This window comes from Mus caroli, chromosome 3 (genome assembly GCF_900094665.2).
Source record: "Mus caroli chromosome 3, CAROLI_EIJ_v1.1, whole genome shotgun sequence".
Classification (NCBI taxonomy): Eukaryota; Metazoa; Chordata; class Mammalia; order Rodentia; family Muridae; genus Mus; species Mus caroli.
In genome coordinates, this window is record NC_034572.1 from 110,206,938 (window position 1) to 110,234,348 (window position 27,411).

At 43.5% G+C, this 27,411-nt stretch overlaps 2 protein-coding genes across 2 annotated transcripts in view; one reads left to right on the forward strand and one right to left on the reverse strand.

Annotated features, from left to right (window-relative positions):
* Positions 1-663: 663 nt before the first annotated feature.
* Rtca (RNA 3'-terminal phosphate cyclase) lies at positions 664-19,857 on the reverse strand. Its single transcript, XM_021157603.2, has 11 exons — positions 19,614-19,857; positions 19,420-19,520; positions 18,181-18,324; positions 15,448-15,571; positions 12,276-12,334; positions 10,712-10,853; positions 8,750-8,874; positions 7,316-7,374; positions 5,766-5,860; positions 4,663-4,767; positions 664-1,039 (listed from the first exon to the last, which is right to left on the reverse strand). Exons 1-11 carry the CDS (start codon positions 19,854-19,856, stop codon positions 938-940), a joined length of 1,299 nt encoding a protein of 432 aa, XP_021013262.1. The 5' UTR covers position 19,857; the 3' UTR covers positions 664-937.
* Positions 19,858-24,920: 5,063 nt separating this feature from the next.
* Dbt (dihydrolipoamide branched chain transacylase E2) overlaps positions 24,921-27,411 on the forward strand; it is a 44,023-nt gene continuing 41,532 nt past the window's right edge. Inside the window, exon 1 of the mRNA XM_021158231.2 lies at positions 24,921-25,042. Coding sequence (XP_021013890.1) covers positions 24,992-25,042 — 51 coding nt within the window. The 5' untranslated portion in view covers positions 24,921-24,991. The remainder of the gene's footprint in view (positions 25,043-27,411) is intronic.

Here is a 27,411-nt window from a genome sequence, read left to right on the forward strand (position 1 = left end):
AACATGGGACCAGGTTCACCTGAGCCATAACCTCAGCTGCTTACAGGATCAGGGAACAGTGTAAACCTAGATGTAGCTAGCTATGAAGCAGCAGAGAGTAATGGAGGCGCATTTCTGTTCTAAAGGCCTCGACAACTCTGAAATACTGCAGTCCAAAGACAGCCATGTTTGGGATGAATGTGGCAAAACCTGCCAGGGTTACTATAAGATCCTTAACGGAAGCACTTCTCTTGTGCATGCCTGAATGGCTAGTCCCACTGCTCTTGAGCACTAGAAAGTCCTAATTAATTATAGTGAGTGTCAACTGAATGCAAGCATCATAATATTACAACTAATGATCGGATAACCAACCAGCTACTAAGTGTACAATGGACAAGTAAGCGGCAAGATATTATTGATATACTGGACACAGAGATGAGTCATGTCCCAGGCAGGACAGGATGAGTGTGAGATCTCATCATGCTACTCAGGAAGGAGCTGCGTTAAACACTGATGAGTTACTTATGTCCAATTTTCTAGACAATGTTCCTGGACCACAGCTGACTCTAGGTAGCTCCGACTACAGAAGTAGAAACCGCAGGTAAGGATACTACTACACACACATTACAGATCAAATCTATGTCCCTGCCTTAGTTTATTACATTAAAAAAGCAGCAGCTCATATTTAGGGTATGAACAACAATTTATTTATAACGTTAGGGTATGGTGTTAATATTGAAGTTGACTATTACACATATTCATTATGTTTGATTGTTCACTGTCTGTATCTTGGGAGATATTCCACAAGCTTAACATGATGGAGCATTCTCAGCAACTGACAGTGCCAACCTCCATCTCCAAAGAGTCAAGTCCTGTGGTAGCTGTTGTCTCACTCACTGTGTTGCAGCACGTATGGGCTAAGTTAGTGCAACAAGGAGGTAGAGCGTACGTGAACACCCTAGAGGTGTGGATTTGCCATTCCAATTCCTTCACACTCGATGATGTAAGTGTCCTTAGTGGCATCTTCTTCCTCTTCTGATTTCTTCACGGTAAATTTGGCCTGAAAACAGAACATTAGTAAGTGAATACACATGAGAGGACAGAGGGCAATCCCAGGATGGAAGTTAAGGAGACAGAAAGTTAGTATCAAACCCATCTGAAAAAGGTATACACATAAAAATCAAGTGATATGTGAAGAAATGCAACACTTCTTTCGTGCTGGGACTGTGGTTCTCCTTCACTGTTGTGGAGTCTGTCAGGACAGAGAATCAGGCTCCACTCCACGCCCACTGACTGGGAACAGGGGACATGTGGGAGCAGGGGACGTGTGGGACAGGGGACATGTGCTGCCAAGTCAGATGTAGATTCTGAAGCATCGCCTGTTGCTGGCGAAAAGGCATCATTTCTCTTCCCTTTTGTTTTCCTAAAACATGTATCTGAACCATTTACCTGTCAGGTATGACATTATTTGCTCTCATTAAATTTTTCCTGCCAATTTAATTCTCTAAATACATAATTCAGGAAGCATGCTCAGAAAGGGTAGGTAGGGCGGAGGAGTGGCAGTGACTAATGCCCTTCAGCACTGAGCCTAACACTGTAGTTCTCGCTTATTAGCTAAAGTAGCTCTGAAATATGTCATCTCTTTGACGATGCTCTGGAAGTGCCATTTTAAAGGCAAAGGCTGATCCTTTTAACAAAATAATTTAAGTCAAAACAACTAAATAGGTTTAAGATTCTGACAAAGGGATTTCAAGTATGCCTTAACTTTTAGGAGTCTCTAAAATACAATTTGACACCATTACTCTGTGGTCTCCCTGACCAGCAATGTTCACAAGCTTTCAATTTCCATACATGGAACAGTGACTGTGTAAGTGGACATCTCAAAATCACTGTGCCATGACAAACCAGAACACAGAGCAAAGGAGCCAAAGTCCTGTATAGTTATTTGTCTGCAGTTTCAAATTACAAACATGAAAATATAAAACACAAGCAGGAGCCTGGGAATCATTTCATGTTCATGCTTAGCCCTACTGAGGGAGCCTAAAAGATAGTCCAGTCGAACTCTCTGATTTCTACAGATGAGCTATTTGTACCGAAGCACAGAAAATAAAGATACTATGTCATAAGTCACCCAGCAAAGTGCAACAAAGAGCCAGGTGTAGGTGGTACAGACCTGTAAGCCCAGAATGCACAGGGCTGAGGTAGAAAAATCTTGAGTTTGAAGCCAGCCTAGACTACACTTAGTAAGACCCCTTTTCAGCAACTCCCCTGCCTCTGACCTACATACACAGTTAAATAAGAAACAAGGATCATGACCCCAGTTCAGGAAACTTTCTGTTGTGTACTCTCTTCAAGTAATATGTAAGTGGCTACAAATATACAAAGTCCTGTAAAACTGTAGGCTACAATGAACAAAACTTTGTACCAATTAGCAAAGACACTAATCTATGAGAGAGAAAGCAACTATAAACACAGCATAAGTAGAAATGAAAATAACTGAAGGGGGCTGAAAGGACGGCTAAGCACTTAAGAGCATTGGCTGTTCTTACAGAGGACCCAGATCCAATCCCAGCACCTACATGGAGGCTCACAATCACTTATAATTCCAGTTCCAGGGGAGTAGACATTCTCTTCTGGCTTTTCAGAGAACCAGGCACAAATATGGTACACAGACATAAATGTAGGCAAACCATTCATACATATAAAATAAAATAGAAATAAAGGTAAAAATAATAGGGGGCTGGAGAGATGGCTTAGTGGTTAAGAGCACCGACTGCTCTTCCAGAGGACCAGAGTTCAATTCCTACAACCACATTGTAGCTCATGAGCATCTGTAATGGGATCTGACACCCTCTTCTGGTATGTCTGAAGAGACTGACAGTGTACTCACATACATAAAATAAGTAAATCTTAAAAATAATAATAGGACGGAGCTCATTGAAAGCATGGTTGCCTGACACACAAAAATCACTAGTTTGATTTCCCAGGGCAATAAACAACAACAACAACAGCAACAGCGGGAATCAAGGATTTTATAAAACAGTCAATTCACGTCTGTCTTGGATGTAATCTACCTTTGATTCTCATCAGGTTTCCTGATTTAAGCAAGGCCTTTCCATTGCTTCTCCCAACAGCAACTAAGAAGAGCAGAGGCTGTGAACGTCCAGTGCAGAGGGAGAAGCGGGCAGAGGGAGAAGCGGGCAGAGGGAGAAGCGGGCAGAGGGAGAAGCGGGCAGAGGGAGAAGCAGGCAGAGGGAGAAGCAGGCAGGGGCTCTGTGTGAGCCAAGGCTGTAGTGCTTAAGCTCTCCTCAGCCAGTGAATCACTTTTGGCGAGAGAAGGAGTGAGGCAGGGTCTTGCCATAGAGCACTGGCTGGCGTTGATCCCCTGATCCCCAGGAGCCCCCATCCTCCTGCTTCCACCTCCCAAGCAACAGAAGATAAGGTTGCACCTCCATGCCTAGCTCATTAAGAATACTGTCATTCTCTCCGAATTAGTCCGCCTGCCTCTGCCTCTCAAGTACTGGGATTAAAAGTGTCCGACACTATATGCCTTAGGGTGTGTGTGTGTGTGTGTGTGTGTGTGTGTGTGTATGTGTGTGTGTCTTTTTTACTTGCTTTCTTGTTCATTAGGAAGGTGTGAGTTGGAAGTGTGAGGAGTGGAGAAGGATCTAGAAGGAGAAGAGGTAGGGAAACCATGATTAGAATATTTTGTATGAAAAAATTACTTCAATTGAAAACATGAACTGAAAGAAGACGACTCTGTAGGGACTGTGGTGTAGTTCTTCTGCACTCTTTTTCTTGTTCTTCTTGTTCTCAAAGTCTATCTTACAGCCTAGGTTGGCCTGAAATGTGCTACACAGACAGAGCTGGCCTCTGACTCTCAAGTGACGGGTGGCAGGTAATCACTGCCATGACTCATGTGAATTACTTTTATAATCTCAAAGAAAAGGCGGCAACCCCATAAAACTTGAGTCACAATCTTACAGAATTATATTAGAGAATACAGTCGTTGTGTGTGGTAGCTCCTGCTGCATCTAAGAACTCCCTGTAGGCTGAGGCCAGAGGATCACAAGTTCTCCTGGTCTACCTAGGAAGTTCAAAGCCAGGCCAAAATATATACTGAGGCCTTGACTATTAAAACTAAACTAAAACCAGGCAAAAGAATAAAAACGAAATTCCAAAATAAAAAATCTGCTACATTTTCAGAAAAGAAGCTGTATGTATTAGCAGTAATAAACAGTGAGAAGCAATTTGAGAAGAAAAAGAACAGTGGCTTTACTAGCTAAAGGGAACAATTTTTACATTTCCTATGAAAAGATTAGCATTAATCTCACTTGAAATTTATACTATTGTTGTTGTTGTTATTTTAGACCAGAGTACTGAAGAAAAGGTATAAACGTGAGCTCACACAATAGTCAGGCAGAACCTTCACTGATGCATAGAACTTCAGGCTTCCAAACTGTCCTGGGATGCTCAAAACCCAGGCTGCTAGCACGAAGCACAGGCGTCAAAGCATCTACTCTCTGCTCACTCTAATCGCCCACAGTGTGTCAGAGGAGACAGGAAGCAGATGCTGAGGCTGCTGAGAGCTCACCACTCAGGGAGCCCAGGAGCAGCGCCAACTGTGGTCATTGCTGGGTTTCCTGTTTATTATCCCGTCAGTCTTTCTAACATAATACTCACCTTTGCTAGCTGTTCAGCAAAATGTATAGCAGTCTGTGTGTGGAGTGTGACTGGTCCTGTTTTTATTCTGGAAATTCCATTGGCTAGTGCCATGAAAATAATCAGCTATCAAAAAGAACAAAGAAGAAAAATCTCAAAAATATGCTAATATTCAGATTTACAAATTGTACAACCACTCACAGGAAAATGCTACTAGAAATCAAAATAGCTTTTAAAAGAAATTAAAAGAATAATTCCTATTTTCTTTATGTTTCTAGAAGCTTTACTCAGTAACAGAGAGTGTGTGTTAACCACAGTCTGTGGCTTGGTAAATGCTTAGCCTGACTGACTTCTTTTCTTCAGTTTTGTTTTTGGTTTTTTGTTTGGTTTGGTTTTTTGTTTGTTTGTTTGTTTGTTTGTTTTGTTTTGTTTTGTTTTGTTTGAGGCAGGGTTTCTCTCTGTAGCCTTGGCTGTCCTGGAACTCACTCTGTAGACCAGGCTGGCCTTGAACTCAGAAATCCACCTGCCTCTGCCTCCCAAGTGCTGGGATTAAAGGCAGGTTGTCATAAAGATGGACTTTTAACAATTTATGTTTCAGAATAAGATAAGAGAGATGGACGCTCATACACTTACTTAGACCAAATATTTTTGCAAGCTGCTGTACATGACAAGTTTTTATACTCTTCAAAAATCCCATTTTAAAAGATAAATGGAGTCTACAGAATTCCTGGGAACATAAATTTAGGAAGAAGAAAATGACTAAACACAAGGAAAACTGTCTCCAGAAAATGGTCAAGAAATACTGAAGAGCCCTCCTCTTCCTTCTCCCTCTCTTCTTGATTCTGAGGACCAACCACAAGACTCCGCCCACATTAGGCAAGAAGAGCCAGAAGGATAGAGAGAATGTGAGGGTAGAGAATGAGACCTTGTCTCAAAAGAGTAGCAGTCCAAATATTCAACAACACCTCCCAATGGGAGTCAACTCTAGAGACCCTTTGTGTTTGAGAGAACAAGAGAGACAAATGTGTCTGGATACTTGATGGCACAATTGAAGAAATTTATATGCAACATAATTATGTTCAAATCTGTCAGGAACACGGTTTTGATCCTAACAGTGTCGTTACCTGGTCTTGTAGATACTCATCCACAGTGCCACCGTGTCTAAGATTCGCTAATAGCATTTCAGCAGCTTCAATCCCAACCTTGTCTGCATTCACACCTAAAACAGGAGCAATAATAAAGAAAATAACAGCAAATTACTCCCAAGTCACCAACTTTAACTGGACTGAATAAGGTGACATATACTTGAAACCCTAGCAAGTGCAAGGTCAGCCTGAGCTACAGAGTGAAATTCAGTCTCAGAAAAACAATCAATCAAAACCTTTAATTGATACATCCCAATTAGCACTGATGTAACATTATTTTCAGGCTTTGGGAATTAACCAATGCACTTTTCAGGAAGGATCTCAATGTTATTTAATCTTATGAAACGAGAAATGTCGATGTTTCAAAGCAAAAGTGGGGAAAAATAGGTCGTTTGCTATCCACTAAAAAAAATATTAACTATGGAGCCAGTTAGATGGTTCAGTGAGTGAAGGAACCCGAGGCTAAGCCAGATGATCCAAGTTCAATTCCCAGGAAACAAAGTGAGGAGAGCAAGCTGTCCTCTGACCTCAGCATGCCCCTGGCATCCATTTCTTAACAGCATTCATGGGCTGGGCATGTGGCTCAATGCATGAACACCTGCCTTGCACAGGTGAGGCTCTAACTTACCCAGAACTATGAAAAACAGGTACAAAAACAAAACAAAACAAAATGCAGGCTTTGAAGATTGGTACAGTCAAGAGCACTGGCTGCTCTTCCAGAGGACCCAGGTTCACTATCTAGCACCCACATGATAGCCCACAACTGTCTGCAACTCTAGTTCCAGGAAAATCAACACCTTCTGCTCTCCCCAGGTACCAGGCACAAAGTGCTACAGAGACATACATGTAGGCAAAACACTCATACATAATTTAATTTTAAGAATTAATTATAAAGCCAGTATATAACAAAATTATAACCCAAAGCTATACCTCAGTTTTCAATTTAAAACTTGTGACTTACACAAGTTAGAATTAGTCACAATTTAATCGAACTTTTAATTTAAAATTAATTGAAGACTTTTCAGTATTCTCTTAAAATGTGACATTCTCAGATCCACAGCTGAGCTCGGCAACGCTTCAGAAATGAACACAGAATGCAGCTACATGTTCATGACTGGGTCACCTAGCAGAGGGTATAGACTCGAGGTCTTCAACTTGCTCAAAATACAGAGTTGAGAAAATGAAAAATTCACTGACTCTAAAGTAGAATTAGTTGACTGTCTTTTAAATATGTCAGCCATCATTCTTGACAGTCTATACTAAAAACATAAAGATTCCTTCACTGGGGCTGGAGCCATGGCTCAGCAGTTAAGATCACTGAGTGCTCTTCCAGGGCTCCTGAGTTCAATTCCCAGAAACTACATGGTGGCTCACAACCATCTGTAATGGGATCTGATGCCCTCTTGTGGTATGTCTGAAGACAGCGACAGTGTATTCATACATAAAATAAACAAATAAATAAATAAATCTTTAAAAAAAAGATTTCTTCCCTGATGATGGCATCTAAAGACCCCTTCCTTCATGTATACCTCTTTTGCCAAGTGATGATCCAGCAAACAAGCAGCCAGTGGATGTCTCAGCAACAATGCTACAGAAGAGGGGACAAGTGCAATTACCCACACTGTAATGGTCTACATACCATGCAAATACGACACAAGAAACCTCTCACATCTACACTGCAATAATCAAATTCCTCCCACAGACAATAAAGTCACCAACAATCTCAGGGGGCAGGAGGATTCCTTTGGGCAACGTTCAGGAGACGAAACTACTCACATGAGTGGTAGAGAATGCCACCGCCCTCCCCTTCAGGTTATCCTGTCATTAGCTCTGGTTACAGTACACAGGATAAAAAGGACTTTACACAGACTTTAGTTCTGTTGTTTTCTTTTTAAGGTAGTATTACAGCAAAGAAGGCAAGAACTTACTTTAAACTTTGTAAATTTCTGAATAAAAGGTTTGAAATATAAGTATCCACAAAATACTGTATTTCTACACTTTAAAAATATCAATTAAAGAATTTGTTTTGTTTTGTTCTTGATTCTCTGTGTAGCCTTGATTGTGCTGGTACTCACTCTGTAGACTAGTCTAGCCTCACTCACAGAGATCCATCTGTCTCTGTCTCCTGGGTGCTGGAATTAAAGGTGTGCACCACCACAGTCTAGCCCAATTAAAGAATTTTTGTTAAAACTTAACTCCTAACTGGCTTAACATAATATTTTTAAAAGACAATATTACCACACTAAGTAATTATAAAGTAATTTCAAACCTAAGGCATCTTTAAAAACTAAAACCTTTCTGTTGGTGTTAGTTTCAAAGACAACCTTCTGAATAGCCTAAATCTTCAGGGGGCTGGAGAGAAGCCAATAAAATTGCTCCTGCAGAGGAACCAAGTCAAGTACCCAGCACTCACTTAGGGCAGCTCATGGCTGCTTGGAACTCTAGCTCCAAGACACCTGAGGCCCTCTCTGAACTCCATAGATGCCTGCATTCATACACATACCCAGAGCTAAACACTTGGAACCAACAGATAAAGGAAGGCCTACAACAAACACAAGGATGTAGAAAACATTCGGGAGGGGGTGGGAGCATGACCTTTGTCTTTTCTCCTTTTTGATGTTGTACTTTTACATTCTGATTTAAGGTAATATATTAATTTATTTATAATTAATTTAAGGCAGTATATTAATAGACAGCCCGGCTGCCTGAAAACTTGCTATGCAGATTGTGTCTAAGCCACCCTCAAATCTGTGATCCTCCTGCCCCAGTCTCTTGAGTTTGGGAAGTACAGCCATGTAGCACCAAGCCTCAACCAGAATGATCACAGTGATTCACTGAACTGCTGTTTGAGGTAGGAATGGCCTTACACATACACTGCAGAACCCTAAGCTGAGCGAATGCATACAACTCTTTGATGAGGACAGTGACATCAGGGTCTCAACTATTTCTATGTGTGTGCTCACATGATTCCACTCCCATTGCCAAAGGCTTGGTCCCTGGCCTCCTGCACAGGCTGGATGCTAACGTACAGATCCCGGATCTCCTTCCGGATGCACCGCACAGCCGCCGCCGCCATATCTTTTGCTACCTATTTTGGCAAACCAGAAAAGGAGACCAAATTCGTCACTGGTTATTTGGACCACCGTTTTTATTCCTTCAAAAGTATATAACGTAGTTAACTTTTCCACGTATCATTTTTACACTTCTAGAAGAGCACTAACTTCTAAGAAACATTTAAATGAAGACACTCAAATTAGGGTCTGGGAACAGGAGTGACGGCTCAGTAGTTCGGAGCACTTGTTGCTCTTTCAGAGGATCTGGGTTCAATTACCAACACCTACATGGTGGCTCACAACCATCCCTTAACCCCAGTTTCAGAGGACTTGACCCCCTCTTCTGACCTCCCAGGAACCAGGCACATATGTGGTATACTTACATTTATGCAGGCAAAGCGCATGCACATACAATAAATGTGGGGCTGTAGCAACGGCTCAGTAGTTAAAAACACTGGCTACTCTTCCAGAGAACCCACATTCGATCCAAGCAGCACATGGCAGCTCACCACCATCTGTAACTCCAGTTCCAAGGGACCCAATACCCTGTTCTGGCTTCAGAAGCCACTGCATATACATGGAGCACAGATATATGTACAGGCAAGATATATGTACACACAAAAATAATAAAATACAAAATCAAAAAACAAAACAAAGCCAATAAACAAAACAAGTAAGCAGGGGCTAGAAAGATGGCTCAGTGACTAACAGCTTTGACTACTCTTCCAGAGGAGCAGGGTTCAATTCCCAGCACCCTACCCACACGGCAGCTCACAACCACCTGTAACTCAAGTTCCAGGAGATCTGACTCCCTCACACAGACACATGTGAAGGCCAAACACCAATGCCACATAAAATAAAGATAAAAATCTTAAAAATAAATAAATTAATTTTTTAATTAATTAAAAAACAAAAGCTCTGCCAGCAGAGTGGAGTACAGTTTTTATCTCAGCATTTGGAAGACAGAGACAAGTGGAACTCTTTTGAGGCCAGTCAGATGTACACAGTGAGTTCCAAGCCAGCCAAGTAAGACCATGTCTTAAAAAAACACGAACAAAATAAATACACTTCTAGAGATGGCTCAGTGGGTAAAGGCACTGCTGCCAGGCCTGCTGACATGAGAGAGCCCCAGGGCTCACATGGCGGAGGGAGAGAAATGGCTCCTTTAGCTGACCTCTTTTACCTTTATGAACACACTATGACATGTGTCCAATCCCCACTTCCACATGTTCACCTTGGAATGCAGCCTAATCCCTATCCACACTAAATAAATAAATTTTTAAAAAAGTTCTCAGGCCTGGAGAAATGGCTCAGTGGTTAAGAGCACTGACTGTTCTTCCAAAGGTCCTGAATTCAAATCCCAACAACCACATAGTGGCTCACAATCATCTGTAATGAGATCTGATGCCCTCTTCTGGGGTGTCTGAAGATAGCTACAGGGTACTTACATTAAGTAAACAAATAAATAAATAAATAAATCTTAAAAAAAAAAAAAGTTCTTGGGGCCAGGCATGCAGCTCAGGTAGCAGTGTGTTTGACTAGTATACATAAATTCTGGGGTTTACTGGGTCTGTGAATTCAAGGCCACCATCAGCTATATCAGAGCTATGTAAGTCTCTATTTTGAGAAAAACAAACAACATTTTGCAGACAGAGGAACAGGAGCACTGAAAAGTCAAGGCCATCTGGTCTACCCAGGAAGATTGAAACACCCTGGGTTACCCATGCCACGCTGTTTTAAAACAACAAAAACCTCAAAAGAAAAAAAAATAAATCCTCAAATTGTCTGAGGCTCTTGTTTTGAAAGAAAAAAAGAGTACTCTCAAAATCATCAAGGCGTCCCTACACTTCTAAGAATACTATGACAACTTACTTTTAGTGGCAAAACACCGGCAACAAAAGCTCTCCCATAAATCTTGGTCACAGAGCCTCGATCAGTCAGATTTATTGGGTCCAATCGTTTAACTGGGGACACTCGGACAATCACTTCACCACCCCCTTTGGGGTAATAGCCCCTAGGAAAAGTAGAACAAATACATGCTCCATAACTGAGGACAGACAAAGTAAGGCTTAACAACCCATTACAGTAACAGCAATGATACAAAAAGATTATCATTTGTAGAGGTTCAGGAAACGGTCTCTATGATATCTGCAACCTCAGATGCCAACTCTGTGGTCTCAAGTTACACATGAATACTGAAATTATGGCCAGAAGTACAGCTCAGAGGTAGGCTGCATCCTTAGCGTGTGCATGTGAGGCCCTGGGTTCAATCCACAGCACCCCAAGAAATCATCCTCCCAGCGACACGAGACTATCAGGCACTCAACGGCTACCGCACAGTGACTACTGCCTAAGACAGGGCAGGACACGCTCCTCACACCATGCTCTCTGAGAGCATAAGTTCTGTCAACGCTGGCTCTGCTAGTTTCTACTTCCTGGGCCTAAAACAGCAGCTGGCACATGACACTCAGATTAATACCTGAGGAACATCTAAGCAGATGAGCAGTGATAAAATTTTAACTGTCCTATTCATTTACTGCAGATGCTGAGAACTGCTGTGCTTCCATTCCATCTTCAAGAATTTCTACCTCGTAAGGAGATGGTGTAGTTTACAATGATAAGTATGGTTGCGAAGAGGTGGTTCCAACAGAGGAATGCAACACGAGTGAATGCATTCACCAACAGTCCAAATAAGAAATCATTATTTTCTATTTTTAAATATGATTTCTAATGTTTATGTGACAGGGGATAAATAACATGAATTTAAAGGTGCAAAGTAGTTTAAGACGGTGGATAACCAAGTTAGAATATAACAGTGTGAAAGTAGGAAGTAAGATGAAACTGGACAGGAAACCTGGGGCACTGCGACCATAACGCACTAAGCCCCATGCAGAACACTTCACTCTTGTACAGAACAGGACAGCTTACAGAGACATCCCTAAAGGCTGGGCTTTCTTAGAAGTCAATTCTGACTTCACTGTGGAACAGACTCACTATGATCCCAGAGTGCCTAGTGTAGCTGTCCACACACAGTGAGTGATCCCTTATTGCCTATTCAGAGGCACGGATAACGCTAGCTATGAAGATCTCCATGTAGAAATTGCCATGAAAGTATTTCTGACAAGGAACAAATGAACACTACTGGTGGCTGGTAAGGTCCCACAACCCTACAGTTAATGTCTTTAAGCCACAAAGTACAATTATTTTCTGTAAGAAATATATCACAGAACACAATGCATTAAGAGTATTTCAGTAAACGTTCTCTAAATCTACCTTTCGCACTATTTTTGGAGCATGTAATAAATGGAAAAAGTTAAGGGTTGGAGATGAAACTCAGCAGCAGGGCTGGCCTGGCACGCACAAGCCCTGCGTCGGGTTCACAGGACTGCCTGCCGTCAGAAGGGAGAGGTGGGGTGCTGAGGACCGAGCAACTTACCTCGTTTTAATGTCACAATTAAATGTGAAACCAAACTTCTCAGCAATTGGCTTGAAAACCTGAAAAAGTCAGTTGTTCCTTTAGGCAGCAGTATGCACAGATTCACTAAGTTCAATCACTAAATGAAAACCGCTATGCAGTGAGCTAGCTAGCAGGTGCTGCAGATACACAGGAACAACAGAGACTGACACCAACCCTATCTTTCAAACAAAAGATCTGTTACATAGCTACACGTTTAACATTTACTTAAGCAGACTGTCAAATCTATGTAATAAAAAACAACAGCTCCACACACCGACCCTAGGAATGACTACAGGGCAGCCCTCCCCAACCCCATCAACACAGTGTGCACTAAAAGCCTCAGGAGGCTGCTGGTGAACACCCTTCCACTCTGCATTCTCAATTTCTCAATACTATTGAAACTTACTAGGTAGACCGTGCTTTACCATAGCTTTTTTCTCATTTCCTCATTTCATGACATACTGAGTTCCTCTCAAGCAATATTTAAATGGCAAGGCACTGGAGCAGAATTTACTGAACTATCCTCTAAGGCACTGACTCTCAACCTTCCTGATGCTGGGACCCTTTAATACAATCACCCACGTTGTGGTGACCCCAACCATAAAATTATTCAGTTGCTACTGCATATCTATAATTCTGCTACTGTTATGAATGGGAAGTATCTGATATGCAGGACATCTGATCTGTGAGCCCCTAAAGGGGCTGAGACTCATTGCTCTGAGGCATCACCCTCTAAGGCACATGTCATACAATGGCAATTACAGTTTAAACAAGGCTATGCTCGAGTATCTTTAACATTCATCCTTCACTGTATCTATATTTAGTTTATGTAAATTATTGTACTGGCTAGCTGTGTGTCAACTTGACACAAGCTAGTTATCATCAGAGAGGAAGGAGCCTCAGCTGAAGAAATGCCTCCATGAGATCCAGCTGTAAGACATTTTCCCAAGTAGTGATCAATTGGGGAGGGCCCAGCCTATTGTGGCTAGTACCATCCCTGGGCTGGTGGTCCTGGGTTTTATAAGACATCAGGCTGTCAAGCCATGAGCCAGTAAGCAGCACCCCTCCATGGCTTCTGCATCAGCTCCTGCCTCCAGGATCCTACCCTGTTTGAGTTCCTGTCCTGACTTCCTTTGGTGATGAACAGAAATGTGGAAGTATAAGCTGAATAAATCCTTTCCTCCCCAACTTGCCTTTTGGTCATGGTATTTTCCTGGAAGCAATAGAAGTCCAAACTGAGAAATCTTTTCTTTTCTTTTTCCTTCAAGACAGGGTTTCTCTGTGTATCCCTGGCTGTCCTGGAACTTGCTCGGTAGATGAGCGTGGTCTCAAACTTAGAGATCCACCTGTTTCTGCCTCCCGAGTGCTGGGATTGAAAAGGTGTGCCATGTTCACCAGGTTGAAAGGGGCTTTTATTACATGTCTCCACACACTGACCCATCAGAATGGCAGGGTTTCAGAAAGATGGTGCTTAAACCTAAAGCCTTGAAAATATACAAGAGCTATGGAGACTTTTACTCAGGTCCCCAGACTATCACCATGTGTGTCGGAGGGATAGACTAAATGTCTATGATTTTGCTTTTTTATCAAACACAGGAGTGGTGATGTAGCCTACAACAGAGCAGTTGCCTAACATGTGTAAAGCCTTGGTATTTTCTCCCCAAACATTTCAAAACTCAATTTAGGGTGGGGGTGTTAAAGCACAGAGGCTCTCTGTATCTAGTGCTGGGTAAGATGCAGAAGAAAAGGAGCTCTCGTGGGGTAAGAAAAGGACAGGGCTGAAAACATTTCAGTAGTCTCTAGTGAATTTGTTCAAAACTGACAAATGATGGAGGCAACGCAAGGGCCTTCGACTCATGCTCAGCTCAGAGCATTGGCCTTTGCTGGAGAGACACGGAGTCTCAAAATGTAACTGGGGAGGAAAAAAAGCCTGTCCCTGAGCTGGCCCTGGAGATTGGTGGGCAGTGTGCTTGCCTTGCCTTGCCTAGCCTGTGCTCACTCTGCATCCACTGGCCATGGCACTGGGCACACTTTTAACTCTAGGGCTCTGGAGTAGAAGCAGGGGCTCACAAGTCCAAGGTCATCCTCTGTACATATCAAATGTAAGGCCAGCCTGGGATACATAAGACCCTGTCTCAAAAGAGGAAAACCCACCAAATTCTAAAGCCACGTACAGCATTTGTATTCTGTATGACATTGTGAAAGGGCAGAACTCAGAGAGAACAGTGGTTGGCAGGAGCTGGGGACAAAACTAGCTACAAAGGTTTGTAATTTTCCTTCTTTCTTTTTTAATAAAACTTTTTTTTACCCTCACTTTGGTTCTGGAAATGGTTCACAGATATATATTTGTACAAAATTCTTAAAAGTACATTTAAAGGAGTAAATTTAGGTGTGAAGAACTATGCCACAATAAACCTGGAGAAGAAAAAAACCACTAATACAGATTGAATATCCTTGCCTGAAAATGCTCAGAGCCAGAGGTGCATCTGACTTGTTCAGAGTCCGTAGTATTTGCACAAACACACAGGATGCAAACATAAAATTGACTTGTGTTTCACATGTTATACACAGACCTTGCACACCACCTTACAGTGACCTGTGCCCCGGTGTTGTGACCACAGCACACCACATAGAGTCAGGTGGGACATGTCCTACTAGGAGCATCATGTTGGTAATCAAATAGTTTTGAATTTTATAGTTATCTTTAAGAATTGTGTTATCTGAGTGTGTGTGTGGGGAGGGGGGGTGTGATAGTCAAGAGGTCACTTTTCAGGACTTAGCTCTGGCCTTTCTTCAGTTCTGGGCGCTAAACTCAGGTCATCTGGCTAGTGTAGCACGTGCTCTTACCCAATGAGCTATCTCACTGGCTCACTCAGTATTTCAGACTAGAGATACTCAACCTGTACCCATTTTCTTCCTTATAGGCATGCCAACACTAAAATAAAAACAGGCAGTTTATATAACTGATAATTTACATAATTAGACTTTTAGGTCCTTAAAAAGAATCGGTCTGAACACTATCTTAATTTATAATGCAAACCCTAAAGTAAACCTAACCTGTGCCCTCTCCTACAAAAGAACTAGGAAGTGCGTGAACAGGATGTCTGTGAGGATGCTGCAGACATTTAAACAGAGACCCTGGCGCCCTTACCATCATGGTGTAATCGATCTGCGGGGCCATCTCCGCATTGGTGCCGCCTTTCAGACGGAGCTCCGACGGGGAAGCCGCAAACAGGACACAGGGCATTGAAACCTGCATCAAGAGGCACACACTCCTAAGGAAAAGGCAGAACAGCTTCACTGGACTGTCGTTTGAGTCTCAGAACAGCTGTATTTGTTACTGCACGCCAGTGTGACTTGAAGCTCAGACTACGGAAAAGTTAGAAAAGATTTCAGTGTCTGAGGGTAAAATCCTGACTCTGACAGAAGTATTTCAAATCAGAAAGACAAAGGCAAACTGTGCTGAGGTAGTGAGTCAACGGTAAATGGCTTCAGCCTCTCATTTGTAAGGTCTTGGTTGAGTACCCAACATCACCAAAAAAATTAAGTTAAATTGAAAATAAAAACATGGCCAGGCAGTGATGGCGCACGCCTTTAATCCCAGCACCTGGGAGGCAGAGGACAGAGGATCTGAGTTCGAGGCCAGCCTGGCCTACAGTGTGAGTTCAGGACAGCCAAGGCTACACAGAGAAACCCTGTCTCGAAAACCAAACCAAACCAAACCTAGGAAAAAAAGAATAAAACCTTCAAACTTTTTCTCAAAGAATTCCTGAAAGCAGCAGTTTATGAAAATGCATTTGGAACAGCCAAGTCCTACCCCCTTATTCCTGGGCTGTTACTGTCACCATGCACAGGACACTACTCAAGTATCAAATCACAGCAGTGTTCCTCCCATCAGAGAATTCACTGACTAGAAACAGAATGTTTAACAAGGAGTTTTCTCCTTATTGTCGACATGAAGAATCACAAAACTTAGGCACAGAATGTGAAGTGTTTTTAAAAATGAAGTATCTGGTCAGATTTTTAAAATGAATTGCCGTTCTTCAAAATAAAACCAATCATAATAAACCGAGTTAGTCACATAGGTTTTCCCCTGACCTTCACACACACTCCAAAGCATGAATGTTTATACATGTGTACATGTGTGTATGCACAGGAGCATGCACATGCATGTGTGTGTATGTGTGTGTGCACACAGAAACAAATACAATAAATAATATTTCTAAAAATTAGGAGGCATAGTCAGGTGGTGGTGGCACACGCCATTATCCCAGTACTCGGGAGACGAGAAGGGGACCGTCTGTGGGTTCAAGGCCAGCCTGGTCTCCAGAGTGAGTTCCAAGGTTACACAGTAAAACCCTGTTTGGGGAAGGGGGTTATTAGGAGGCAAAAGACTTAAATTCTTTTTTAATTAATTAATTTATTTATTTTATGTAAGTACACTGCAGCTATCTTCAGACACCCTGGAAGCTGGCATCAGATCTCATTACAGATGGTTGTGAGCCACCATGTGGTTGCTGGGATTTGAACTCAGGACCTTTGGAAAAGCAGTCAGTGCTCTTAGCCACTGAGCCATCTCTCCAGCCCCAAGACTTAAATTCTAATGTCAGTTCTTACCCTGACTCCAAGAGAGAAGCTAAGTCACTTAACACCAATGGGGTTTGGCTTCCTAATTTACAACATGGAAGTTTTAGAACAAATGCTTTCTCTTTCAGCTTCAAATTTTACGACTGTCTTAATTTTTAGAAAGAAAACTATGACTTTTTCTTCCCTTTTTTTGTATAAAATAACAATATGTGCTGATGAGAAGACACCTCAAATTCTTTTCCTTGCCTTATGACAGATCTCATTTTAAACCTAATCAGAGGTGCCTTTGCCAAGAAGTCTGCTTATACCATAGGTCCGATATCATGGGTTATTAAACATCTTCCTAAAAGAACCATAATTCATTTAAAGTTATTTCTGAACTGACAAAAGGTTTATCATATAATGTCTTACTCTGTCAAATGCTTCATAACAGAACATTACAGTTTTAAAAAAAGGTTACTCTAAGAAGCAATCAGGGGCTGGGGATGAACCTCAGGCAACGAACCTGGCCAGAATTCTTGAGGCAGTGGGCTAGCACTCCAGTACCAGACACAAAATAAGGATGCAATCAACCAAACAGTGCACAAAAGCAAGCAAACGCTGCTTCCTCTCCACATTCTGTCATTGTGGGACGGTACGAGGGGCTCTTAGCAGTTTGTTAAGCTACCCACTTCCCAGGAGACTGAGTGTGTTTGGCTTGGGTTTTATGACTCTTGTTTTGTTTATTTTCTGGTAGTGGGAATTGGACACGGCAACTTTACACTAATCAAGCACTTTACCACTGAACTCGGCTCCAGCTCCACTTCCCCAGGGGAAAGGGGTAACTGGGACATCTGGAATGTTTATAGAGTAAGCATTTCCCTGCACAGCAGGAGATGAAACCCAGGGCCTTGGACATGCAAGGCAATCCTCTGACATTTTCTAGAGTTACATGGGTACTCACTAAGACAATAAGGGAAAACCAGGTATAGTGACACATGCCTGCAATCTCAGCCCCTGGGGGTGGGGGCAGTGGGGACACGGACAGGAGGGATGAGTTCACCATTAATGTTCACTTACAGGGAGACCTTGTCTTACAAAAACCAAAAAAAAAAAAAAAAAAAAAAAAATTAAAAAAAAAAAAAAAAAAAAAAAATCTGTAAATAATAACAGCTACAACTAAACAAGCAGGTTTATCATTTACATTTTAAAGAGGGAGAAAACTGAACCTCAAAAGGTCCAAAGAGCATCCCCTCGAAGCCAAAAAATCTACATCTGAACCCAGGTCTGAATGGAGGACTAAGTGAGACATACATACCCTGCTGTCTTGGTATCTGCTGTGTGGACTCCACCTCTGATCTTCTCGGGTGTAAAGGTTATCTCTGTTGAGCCGATTTCTGCTCCCTCCAGGTGCCCGCCACACAGATCACGAACCATTTCCAGTCCAGATAAATGCTGAGGCCTTCAGGTCATAAGACTGCATCAAAACGTGTGCCATCAGACTGCCTATACCCCACTCTATGACACAGTTACAAAAGCAATGGCCAGAAAACAAGAGTGATGTCTTCCAACAGCATAACTTTGTCTGGGGCTTTTAATGCACTTGGACTCACTGCTTAGAGGCAACTTCTTAAAGGTTTCAAGACTGGTTATTTTAGGCTACCATGGTGAACTGTTACAAGTTATACATGTGCAGAAAAAAAGGTAAACCAGAGGCTGGCGAGATGGCTCAGTGGGTAAGAGGACTAGGGTTCAGTTCTTAGCACCCACATAGCAGCTCACAACTATCTGTCACTCCTGTTCCAGGGGATCAGACACCCTTATACATGCAGGCAAAATACCAATGTACATTAAACAAAAGTAAATAAATAAAAAGTCTAGAATTACCTAAAAGCCACCAGTCTTGCTTGAATTTCATCTAATGACCACCCCGTGACACCAGTACTACCTGAATTATGTAGTCCTCATTCCTAAATTCCCACCTTGAAGTCTCAATCCACACAAAATGTGATCATTTAAACAGGCCTTTTGCGGTACAATCAACATAAGGGAGGCTATTAGGGGGTGCGGTAATACAATTTGACTGTTATTCTTATGAAAAGAGAGGGTGAGATTGGAGGGACAGGGATGTAGTTCAGTGGGGAGAGGGCGTGCACAGTGTGGAGGAGGCCTTAGGTTTTATTTCCAGAACCACATAAACTGGGCATGGTGGCACACAGCTGTAATTCCAGCATCTGAGCGGTGGAAACAGGAGAATCGAAAGTTCAAGGTTATTCACCCTAGCAGAGAAGTTCCGGATTACCCTGGCCTAGATGATATCTTGCAAGAACAATTAACAATAAACCTACCATGACAAGACACATGGACAAGCTACTCTGTTTCAGGGCGTCCTAAGGACAACTAGCGGCCTGCCCTATGGACAGAAACGGAGAGCAAAGGCCGCACTCTGAATGCCACCCGGGCCTCCTCCGCCCCACAACCCGGGCTCCGATCTCGGGGCTCCCAGGCCCCCTACCCCAACTCCCCGCCCGCCCGCCCGCCCGCCCGCCCGCGGTACCTGAGGCCCGGCGTGCTGCGGCCCGCGCGGATCTTCTGCACGCGCAAGGGTAGGCCCAGGAGGCAGCTCAGGGCGGTGGAGACCCTGAGGATCTGGCCGCCCTGCAGAGAGCACCGGGGTGGAGAAACGACAGAGGTTGAATGGAGGCCCCCGCCGCCACAGCTCGCCCCGGCCCCTAGCAGCCCCACACTCACCCCTTCCATGATCCCGCCGTCCACCTCCACCCGCTGGCCCTCCATGGCGGGTGCCTCTGAGCCCGGCCGGCAGCGACCACGTCCCTGCTGCAACGGGCAAAAGACGAGGCGCCGGCAAGCCCGCAGGCCTGACAGTGCGCTTCCGGGCCGAGCTCGCCGGAAGGAGAAAGAACCCGCGCCTCCCGGGAAACTGTTGCTGTGGAAACGAATTCCCAAGGGGAGCCGGCCGGCAGCTGTACGCATGCGCTCCACCCAGCGCTCAGAGAGGCTGCGCCGGGCGTTGTGCTACTGTGTACCCAAACTAGCAAGGAACTGGGCTGGCCACAGCAAAACCTTCAGGCTCCAGAAGCCCTTTCCCCAACAGGTACATTCTTCAGTTATCCCCCAGGCTGGTATTTTATTTTCCCAATCATGTGTAGCACTGCCTTCTTCAGCATCCTCGGGTACCTCAAAGACTGGGAAATGAGTCTGAATTGTGTGATGAAACATCACTCTCGCCTAATTTCGATACTGTACTAACACAGTATTTTGGAAGCATGTAGATTACTTAAACCAATCCGGAACGTGCTCCAAGATGCGAATGGTTACTTGAAATGTTACCGTTAGAGCCTGGCCTCTGGCAGGCCTTAACAAAGTAGGCTCAGCCTACACCTTCTCAGTAGCCAAGCCAAGAAATAAGTATTAATGGAAGGCAGAAAGAAGAGATCTGTTGCGTGTGGTCCCATTGGGAAGAGAAAAAAAAAAAACATAGTCTATCTTCAGGGTCCTGATGGAAAGCTTAGGTTTAAGTAGAGAGCAACAGTGATTCACATGCAAGCAGTCCTAATCTAGGTGTGGTCCAGGCCAACACTGACCTGCCATTGACTCAATCTCTTCTGCAAAGTGGTCTAGCAGATTTTAGAACTGTAAAATCTCTTCCTGGGGCTGGCGAGATGGCTCAGTGGTTAAGAGCACCGACTGCTCTTCCAAAGGTCCTGAGTTCAAATCCCAGCAACCACATGATGCCTCACAACCATCCGTAATGAAATCTGATGCCCTCTTCTGGAGTATCTGAGGACAGCTACAGTGTACTTACATATAATAAATAAATAAATCTTTAAAAAAAAATCTCTTCCTAGATGACAAACTTGCCCTCTGGCTGGCTCAGGAACTCCAGCTTTTCCCATGGCCTAGCATGAGACTCAGAGAAACTTCCTTGTCTCATGGTCCGCTAAACCAAAGGGAGAGGCACAAACCCATTATAGTGTACAGAAGATGGATTAGAGGCCCAAGGACCTAAAAAGGAGATACCAGTGATATAATTTTACAGGCAGGAAATAATAAGACATTGAAGCAAGGCTGCTGTGCGAATATACATGTACTTTTTAAAAATTATTATTATGTGAATGGGCATAATGTCTACACATTCATTTGTACACAGGCCACAGAGACCTGAAGAGGGTATCGAATTCCCTGTGACTGGAATTACAGAGGATTGTGAGCCACCAATCACACGATTGAGAATCTGACCTGGGTCCTATGGAAGAGCAGCCATCTTCCCTGTGGTACCTTGATTATCGTACATATTAGATTCCTATTGCACACATACCCGCACACCCCCCCATGCATACCCACACACCCCCATGTGCACACATACCCACACACCCCCCTCCCATGCACACACCCTCTGAAGAAAGCTAATCCTTTTTGTTTTTACTAATCACAGTGCTGGAGGCTGATGTCGAGGTTTGATGCATGCCAAATAAACACTGTACCAAACAGCTACAGTCTCGACCCCAGCTTATGCTTTCTAAAGCCGAACTCCTGCTGTTACTTTGGTGGTAGAAGGAAGTGGACAAAATAGAAGTATGATGTAGAAACTGGCCAAAAAGCTGTAAGTGATATTGTAACCTGCATTGAAGGAGTGAGTATAGGCAACAGAGGCACTCAGAACTGGGATTTCCCCAGGAATTCTTCTCAGGTAGAAAGAAAGAGAGAGAGAGAGAGAGAGAGAGAGAGAGAGAGANGACTTTCTCCCATACAATGCCAGTCCTGCCTGGTCCAATTGGTCAATGCAAGTGTTTGTACAGGCTTTGAAAGCTGGTCCCAAGATTCCTCATCTCTCACACACACACACAGAGAGAGAGAGAGAGAGAGAGAGAGAGAGAGAGAGAGAGAGAGAGAGAGAGAGAGAGAGAGAGAGAGAGAGAATGTGTCTTCACAAAAGGTTTTGTCTAAAGTTTCAAAAGCAGTATTACTTAAAACGGTCCCAAAGCAGAAATAACGCCTATGTCATTAAAAAAAAAATAACATCAAAAGCCCCACAAGAGCAGTGAAGTTAGAACTTTCTGGTTATTGTGTGTATGAGAACTGGAAATTGTCAAACCAAAGAATAGCAGGGAATCTCATTTTTGTAGAAGTTACTGCATAGTTTAGAGAGCTCCCACTCAAGTCAACAAGAAAAGTCAACAAGAAGGCTGGTGTGTAGCTCAGTTGGTAGAGTCTGCCTAGCAAGCTCAACAGGTCTGCTTGTTTGTTTGTTTGTTTGGGTTTTGGTTTGGTTTGGTTTGGTTTTTGGCCACAATTGTATGTATTCAAACTGGGTGTCCCTCAAAAGAAGAATCAATAAGAAAACAATGAAAAATGCGTGCACACAACAGAGAGGAAACAGTTAAGTGCATGAAGGAAGCGTTTGAAGAATCAATATCCAGGGTTGGTGTGGGTGGCACATTTCTTCAATCAACAAAGGCAGATAGAGCTGTAGGAGCTTGGAGTACATACCAGTTCCAGGCCAGAACTACACAGACTGGGAGGGGGTGTGAGGGGCAGCATCTCAGAACCAATAAACACGTGAAACCTGTTTAACTTTACTAATAATTAAGACACTTTAACACCATAATGCTATTGAATAGGTAAATACTTCTAAGGCTGTCAAATGAGAAACAAAGAACAGTCCCACTCTCAGCTGCTAGACAAGTTATTTTGTACAAGCGCATTGCAAAGCAATCTAACATCGCCTAAGTTAAAATTGAAGATAAACATTAGCTGTCTCAAAATTCCATTTTTAAGCTAGGCTTGGTGGTTCAGGCCTGTAATCCCAGATACCAAGCAGGCGGCGGGCGGCGGGGTGGGGGGGAATAGAAGCATAGTCATAACTTCAAGGCCACCCAGACAGCTAATTGAGATCCTGTCTCAAAACTAGTAGATAAAGAAGCAGAGAGCTGGGAATGAGGCTCAGTGGTTATAGACGGCTTGCTTAGCTTATGCAAGACTCTAGGTTCATTTTACAGTCTCTGTCTCTGTCTGTCCCCCTTCCTTCCTCCTTGGGTGCCTCCCTTTCTTCTCTGGGTCCTTCCCTCCCTCTTAGTTTTACTAACCAAAACACTGTTGGCTAGTCAAGAATTGCATCACTTGGCACTAGTAGCACGAGTAGCAATGCCCTATTCAGATCTAGTGAATAGGTTCCAAAACCCGGCTACAAACAAAGATAAGAACACAATCATATATGGAAACAGGATCTACTGAGGTAGGATGATAAACGAGTTTGTTTCCTGGAAATAAGATAGAATTAAGAGAAGCCTGAAAGGAAGAAAGTTACATAGTATCTGTCAAGAGCCTATTATCCACTTGTTAGGAACAACTCCCATCCCTCATTATACAAGCAGGAACATACACGATTACTAAGTCTATTCAATGCACCTATAAAAAGTTTAATGGAGCCTGGCAGTGGTGGTGTACGCCTTTAATCCCAGCACTTGGGAGGCAGAGGCAGGCAGATTTCTGACTTCGAGGTCAGCCTGGTTTACAGAGTGAGTTCCAGGACAGCCAGGACTACACAGAGAAACCCTGTCTCAAAAAACAAAACAAAACAAACAAACAAAATAATGGGGAAAGTTTCTAAAAATCAAGTTCTTTTGATTATTGCGATTTGGGGAGGTGCTGTTAAGACAGGGTTTCTCTAACAGCCCTGGCTATACTGGAATTCACTTTGTTGATCTGGCTGGCTTCAAATTCACAAAGATCCACTGTCTTCTGGGATCAAAGGCTTTCGTCACCTCATCTGTCTATTGCAGATTTAATGATAAAGGCAATGATTTATATTTACTGCCTACAGTCGATGAATGTGCATTACACAACAATAGTACATCTGTGTAAAGTTAAACAACTTGTGAAAAACCTGAGATTTTTGTCTCACAACCACCGAGTTTCCAGTGCTGAGTGTTTCTATTGCCCCCTGCTTCCTTCTGTTTTGTTTCATTCTCTCTAACGCCTTAGACATTGATGCAGATTTTTATTCTAAGAAGCAAGAACAGTTGAATTTACTGAACATATATACAATGTATGCATTTATATACCACCTATTAAAGAAAGTTCCCTCTCTCTCATTCTCTCCCTCTGGCTTTGTTTCATTTTGTTTAAGAATGAGTCTCACCACATAGCTCAGGGTGACTGGCCTTCCATTCACAATGCGACATCTCTGCCTGCCCTACCCACGTCACCCTCACAGTGCTGGGTTTCTGATGTTTCCTTTAGCAGTTCCACTTGAGCTCAATTTGACATTTCTTCAAGGGGCAAAGTAATTCAGGGTTATAAGTTTGTGACTCATTTCTTAATGATGCATCTGACCACATTTCTAAGACTCAAAGACAAAGTGATGACATGTTTATTTTAGACACGAGAAGCCAATTTCAGCAACCTCAAGGACACTACACAGGAAAGAGGGATTTCTAATCACGGAGAAGTGTTCCTGTATGGACTTATGAAAAAGTCGTGCATCAGAGCCTTGCTATGAAACAAGCCCTTATTGTAGTTACAGTACAACACCAGAAAAGACAATTTGCTACTGACCCCTCAGGTCTTCAATTAGTGACCCTTCTTGTGTGCCCTTAACATATTTTTTTTAATTATCTATGTATGTGTGGGTGCACAACTGTTTGTATGTACAGCACATGGATGCAGGTGCTCCGAGATGGCCAGAAGAGGCCCTCGGATCCCTTGGAACTAGTGTTGTAGGATGTTATGACCTACCTGATTTGAGTGCTGAAGACTGAACCCAAGTTTCTGCAGCTCCTAAACGTGATTTCTCTCCATTATCTGAGCTAAAAAGATGGATTGTTGACGCTCGTGTACTTAACACCCCAAATCCTGGATTTTTAAGCTGTTGTCCTCCCCAAGACTACCTTCTCCCTCCCTCAATTCTTTTACACCTCCGGGGGAGTTGGGGGTGGGGGGAGGGCGCTTCAGTCGGCCCCGCCCCGCGCCCTGGTTGGCTGCCCGGTGGGAGGCTCGTTCCTTCTCTCCTATTGGCCGCTCAGGGAGGTGCGTCTCGGGTCTAGGGATTGGTCGCCTGGAGGAGGCGTCTTTCCCAGCTGTGTGCTGGTGGCTATTTCCGGAGTAAAATGGCTGCAGCGCGTGTGCTGAGGACCTGGAGCCAGAACGCTGTCAGACTGGTAAGCAGGGTTGGATGGGTCTAAGGTTAGGAAGGATCGATTTAGTAGATGTTATCCGGAGTTGTGTGTTGCTTTCTTCTCCGAGTGCCTCGCGTCTTGTGAGCAAGTGATGGAAGGATGCATGCAAATCAGAAGGGCAGCGAAGGTGGCGTGCCAGTGAGCCTGGAAACTCACTCCTTTCCCGTCCCGGGGCGCGATTCTCTGGCGATTAGCTTTGGGCGACTAGCTTTCTTCCCAACGGTACCCACATCCTGGCCTTTCACCTGCTTAACTTTGCTTGAGTGCTTTCTAGATGTCAGGCATTGTGATAAGCACTGCAGACACAGCTATGTTCTTTCGAGATTTGTTGAGAGCCCACTGCGCGCCATACGCTGGCACTATTAACTTGACCTCAGGCAATTTTCCGTGTGGAGGAAGAGAGGAGAAAAGCCTCTAGCTTGGGATTCACTCGGGGCTGCACTTCTCCCCTTGGTCCACAGTACATGTCGTTCCAACTTTTTAATCATCGATTTACCACCCCCATTTGCAGTTCCCCCTCACTCACAAGCTTTTAGAAACAACCTTAGATGTATCCCACTACATATCTAGTTTCTTCCTAATTACATAACTTTTTGGATACCGTAGACTTTACCCATTTCCCTAGATGTTCCTTTAGTGTTGGCCTCCTGATCTCTCCAAACCTTCTTCCCACCCTGCTGTGTGTATTGGGCACTGGGCATATTTCTAAAATATGCCAGCCACCATCCCTTTCCTCCTAACATTGTAACCTAGTAAAGGAGAATAGGAGAGAGGGAGGCAAGGAAAGACAGAACGCCACGGTTTTAGAAAGAAGTGCTATTATGGAACAAGTGCTCAAAGCTACTGTGACACTTGAGGGTGGACACCTATGGAGGAGTCGGGGCACAGAGAGGAATTCCTGGGGACTAGTGAGTATGGAGACTGAAGAGAAGTAGGAACTAGGCAGCAGAAGGGTACTCTTGTCAGCAGCACCTTAGTAGGTATTATGGGCAACTCTTCTTTCGAGAGCTCTCCACTCTTGGATTCTGAGACACTAGTTGACCAATATTCCTCTTCAGCTGCTCTCTTCCACTGCCCTCTTTTCCTTTCCAGCTTCTAAATACCACACAAAGACTTCCGTCAACAGTGCTCCCATAGGCTCTCGACAGACCTGCCAACTTCCTATGACCTTTTCCATCGTTTGATATGTGTGGACACACAGACAGAATGGTGTGACGGGTGCCCACAGTGTTTAGTACAGTGACATGCTGGACAGGTTTGTAGTATAAGAGCTAGCATAGAGCTTACGTGGGCAATAAGTTAAGCCATTTGGTTTGTGTAAGCATAAGGTGAGCCCATAGACTAGCTCATCTAATAGTGAATGGATTTCACACAGACCTGTCATAAAGTGATGGATGACTACTAAAATAAAAGAAACCCTGGCTTTGGCCCTCTGCGCTTTTCCAACATCCTGCGTTATCTCTCCCACGCCTTTGTATTTAGTCACCAGTTGTGCTAATGGTTCCCTGACATTCTCTAGTCTTCCAAGTAGGTCATATATTCTGCTGTCCAAGAGATCTCCCGTTGCACAATATGAGGTGTTTTTTCAACTGCAGGTAACACAAATCCAGTGAATGAGCAAGACACCATCTATGCCTATAGACTACAGGTGACATGTGTGACTGTCACTATGACGGCTGACATTTCATCAGTGCAGTTGACCTTTCCCATATAGCCATCCGGGAGCTGCAGCAACTCACTGGGTATTTAAGTCAGGATGGAGGAAGGGCTATTATCAGGCTGACATAACCAGCTAGAACGCCGTTTCCTAGCTACTGCTAGCACAGGCGAGTTGGAAAAGCTAGCCTTTAGCCATCTCACCGTGTGCCACAGTGCCTCAGGGATGCAGACTCTGGGCTCCACAATAGACCCTTCAAACCTGTTTCTCTTGACTCTATCTTCCAACTCTGAAGAAATGTAGCTAGTATTTACCACCTCGCTCTTAATTACAGATGTCTTAGTCTTTCCTTCCTGGGCCTCTTGCCTCTGATCAGCCTCTTTTGTAGTTCATTTCCCATAGGCCAGCCAAAAGGATCTTATAAAATGAGGCACACATTAGATTATGCCATGTTCTTGTTTAAGACTCATCTTTTTAAAAAATGTCCCCAAGCCACTTGACTGAGGAAATTTATGATGTGGCTTCTCCAACCTCTCAAGTATCATTCTTTACTGAAAACCTGTTTATCCTACAGGTTATTACTCTTATCACACAGTTGATTTTCCTTGCCACATCCTTGATTGTTCCTCTTTTACACATCCATTCTTAAATTTGACTTATGAGACCGCATTCTACGACGTCTGCCTTTGTGAGT

Coding starts and splice junctions, on each gene's coding strand:
- Rtca (XM_021157603.2), bottom strand. CDS start 19,856: ATGCGTACAGCTGCCGGCCGGCTCCCCTTGGGAATTCGTTTCCACAGC. Junction 12,335..15,447: donor AGATCGATTACACCATGATG/GTAAGGGCGCCA, acceptor TGACTTTTTCAG/GTTTTCAAGCCAATTGCTGA. Junction 5,861..7,315: donor ATCATCACTTGGCAAAAGAG/GTATACATGAAG, acceptor CTCCTGTTTTAG/GTGTGAATGCAGACAAGGTT.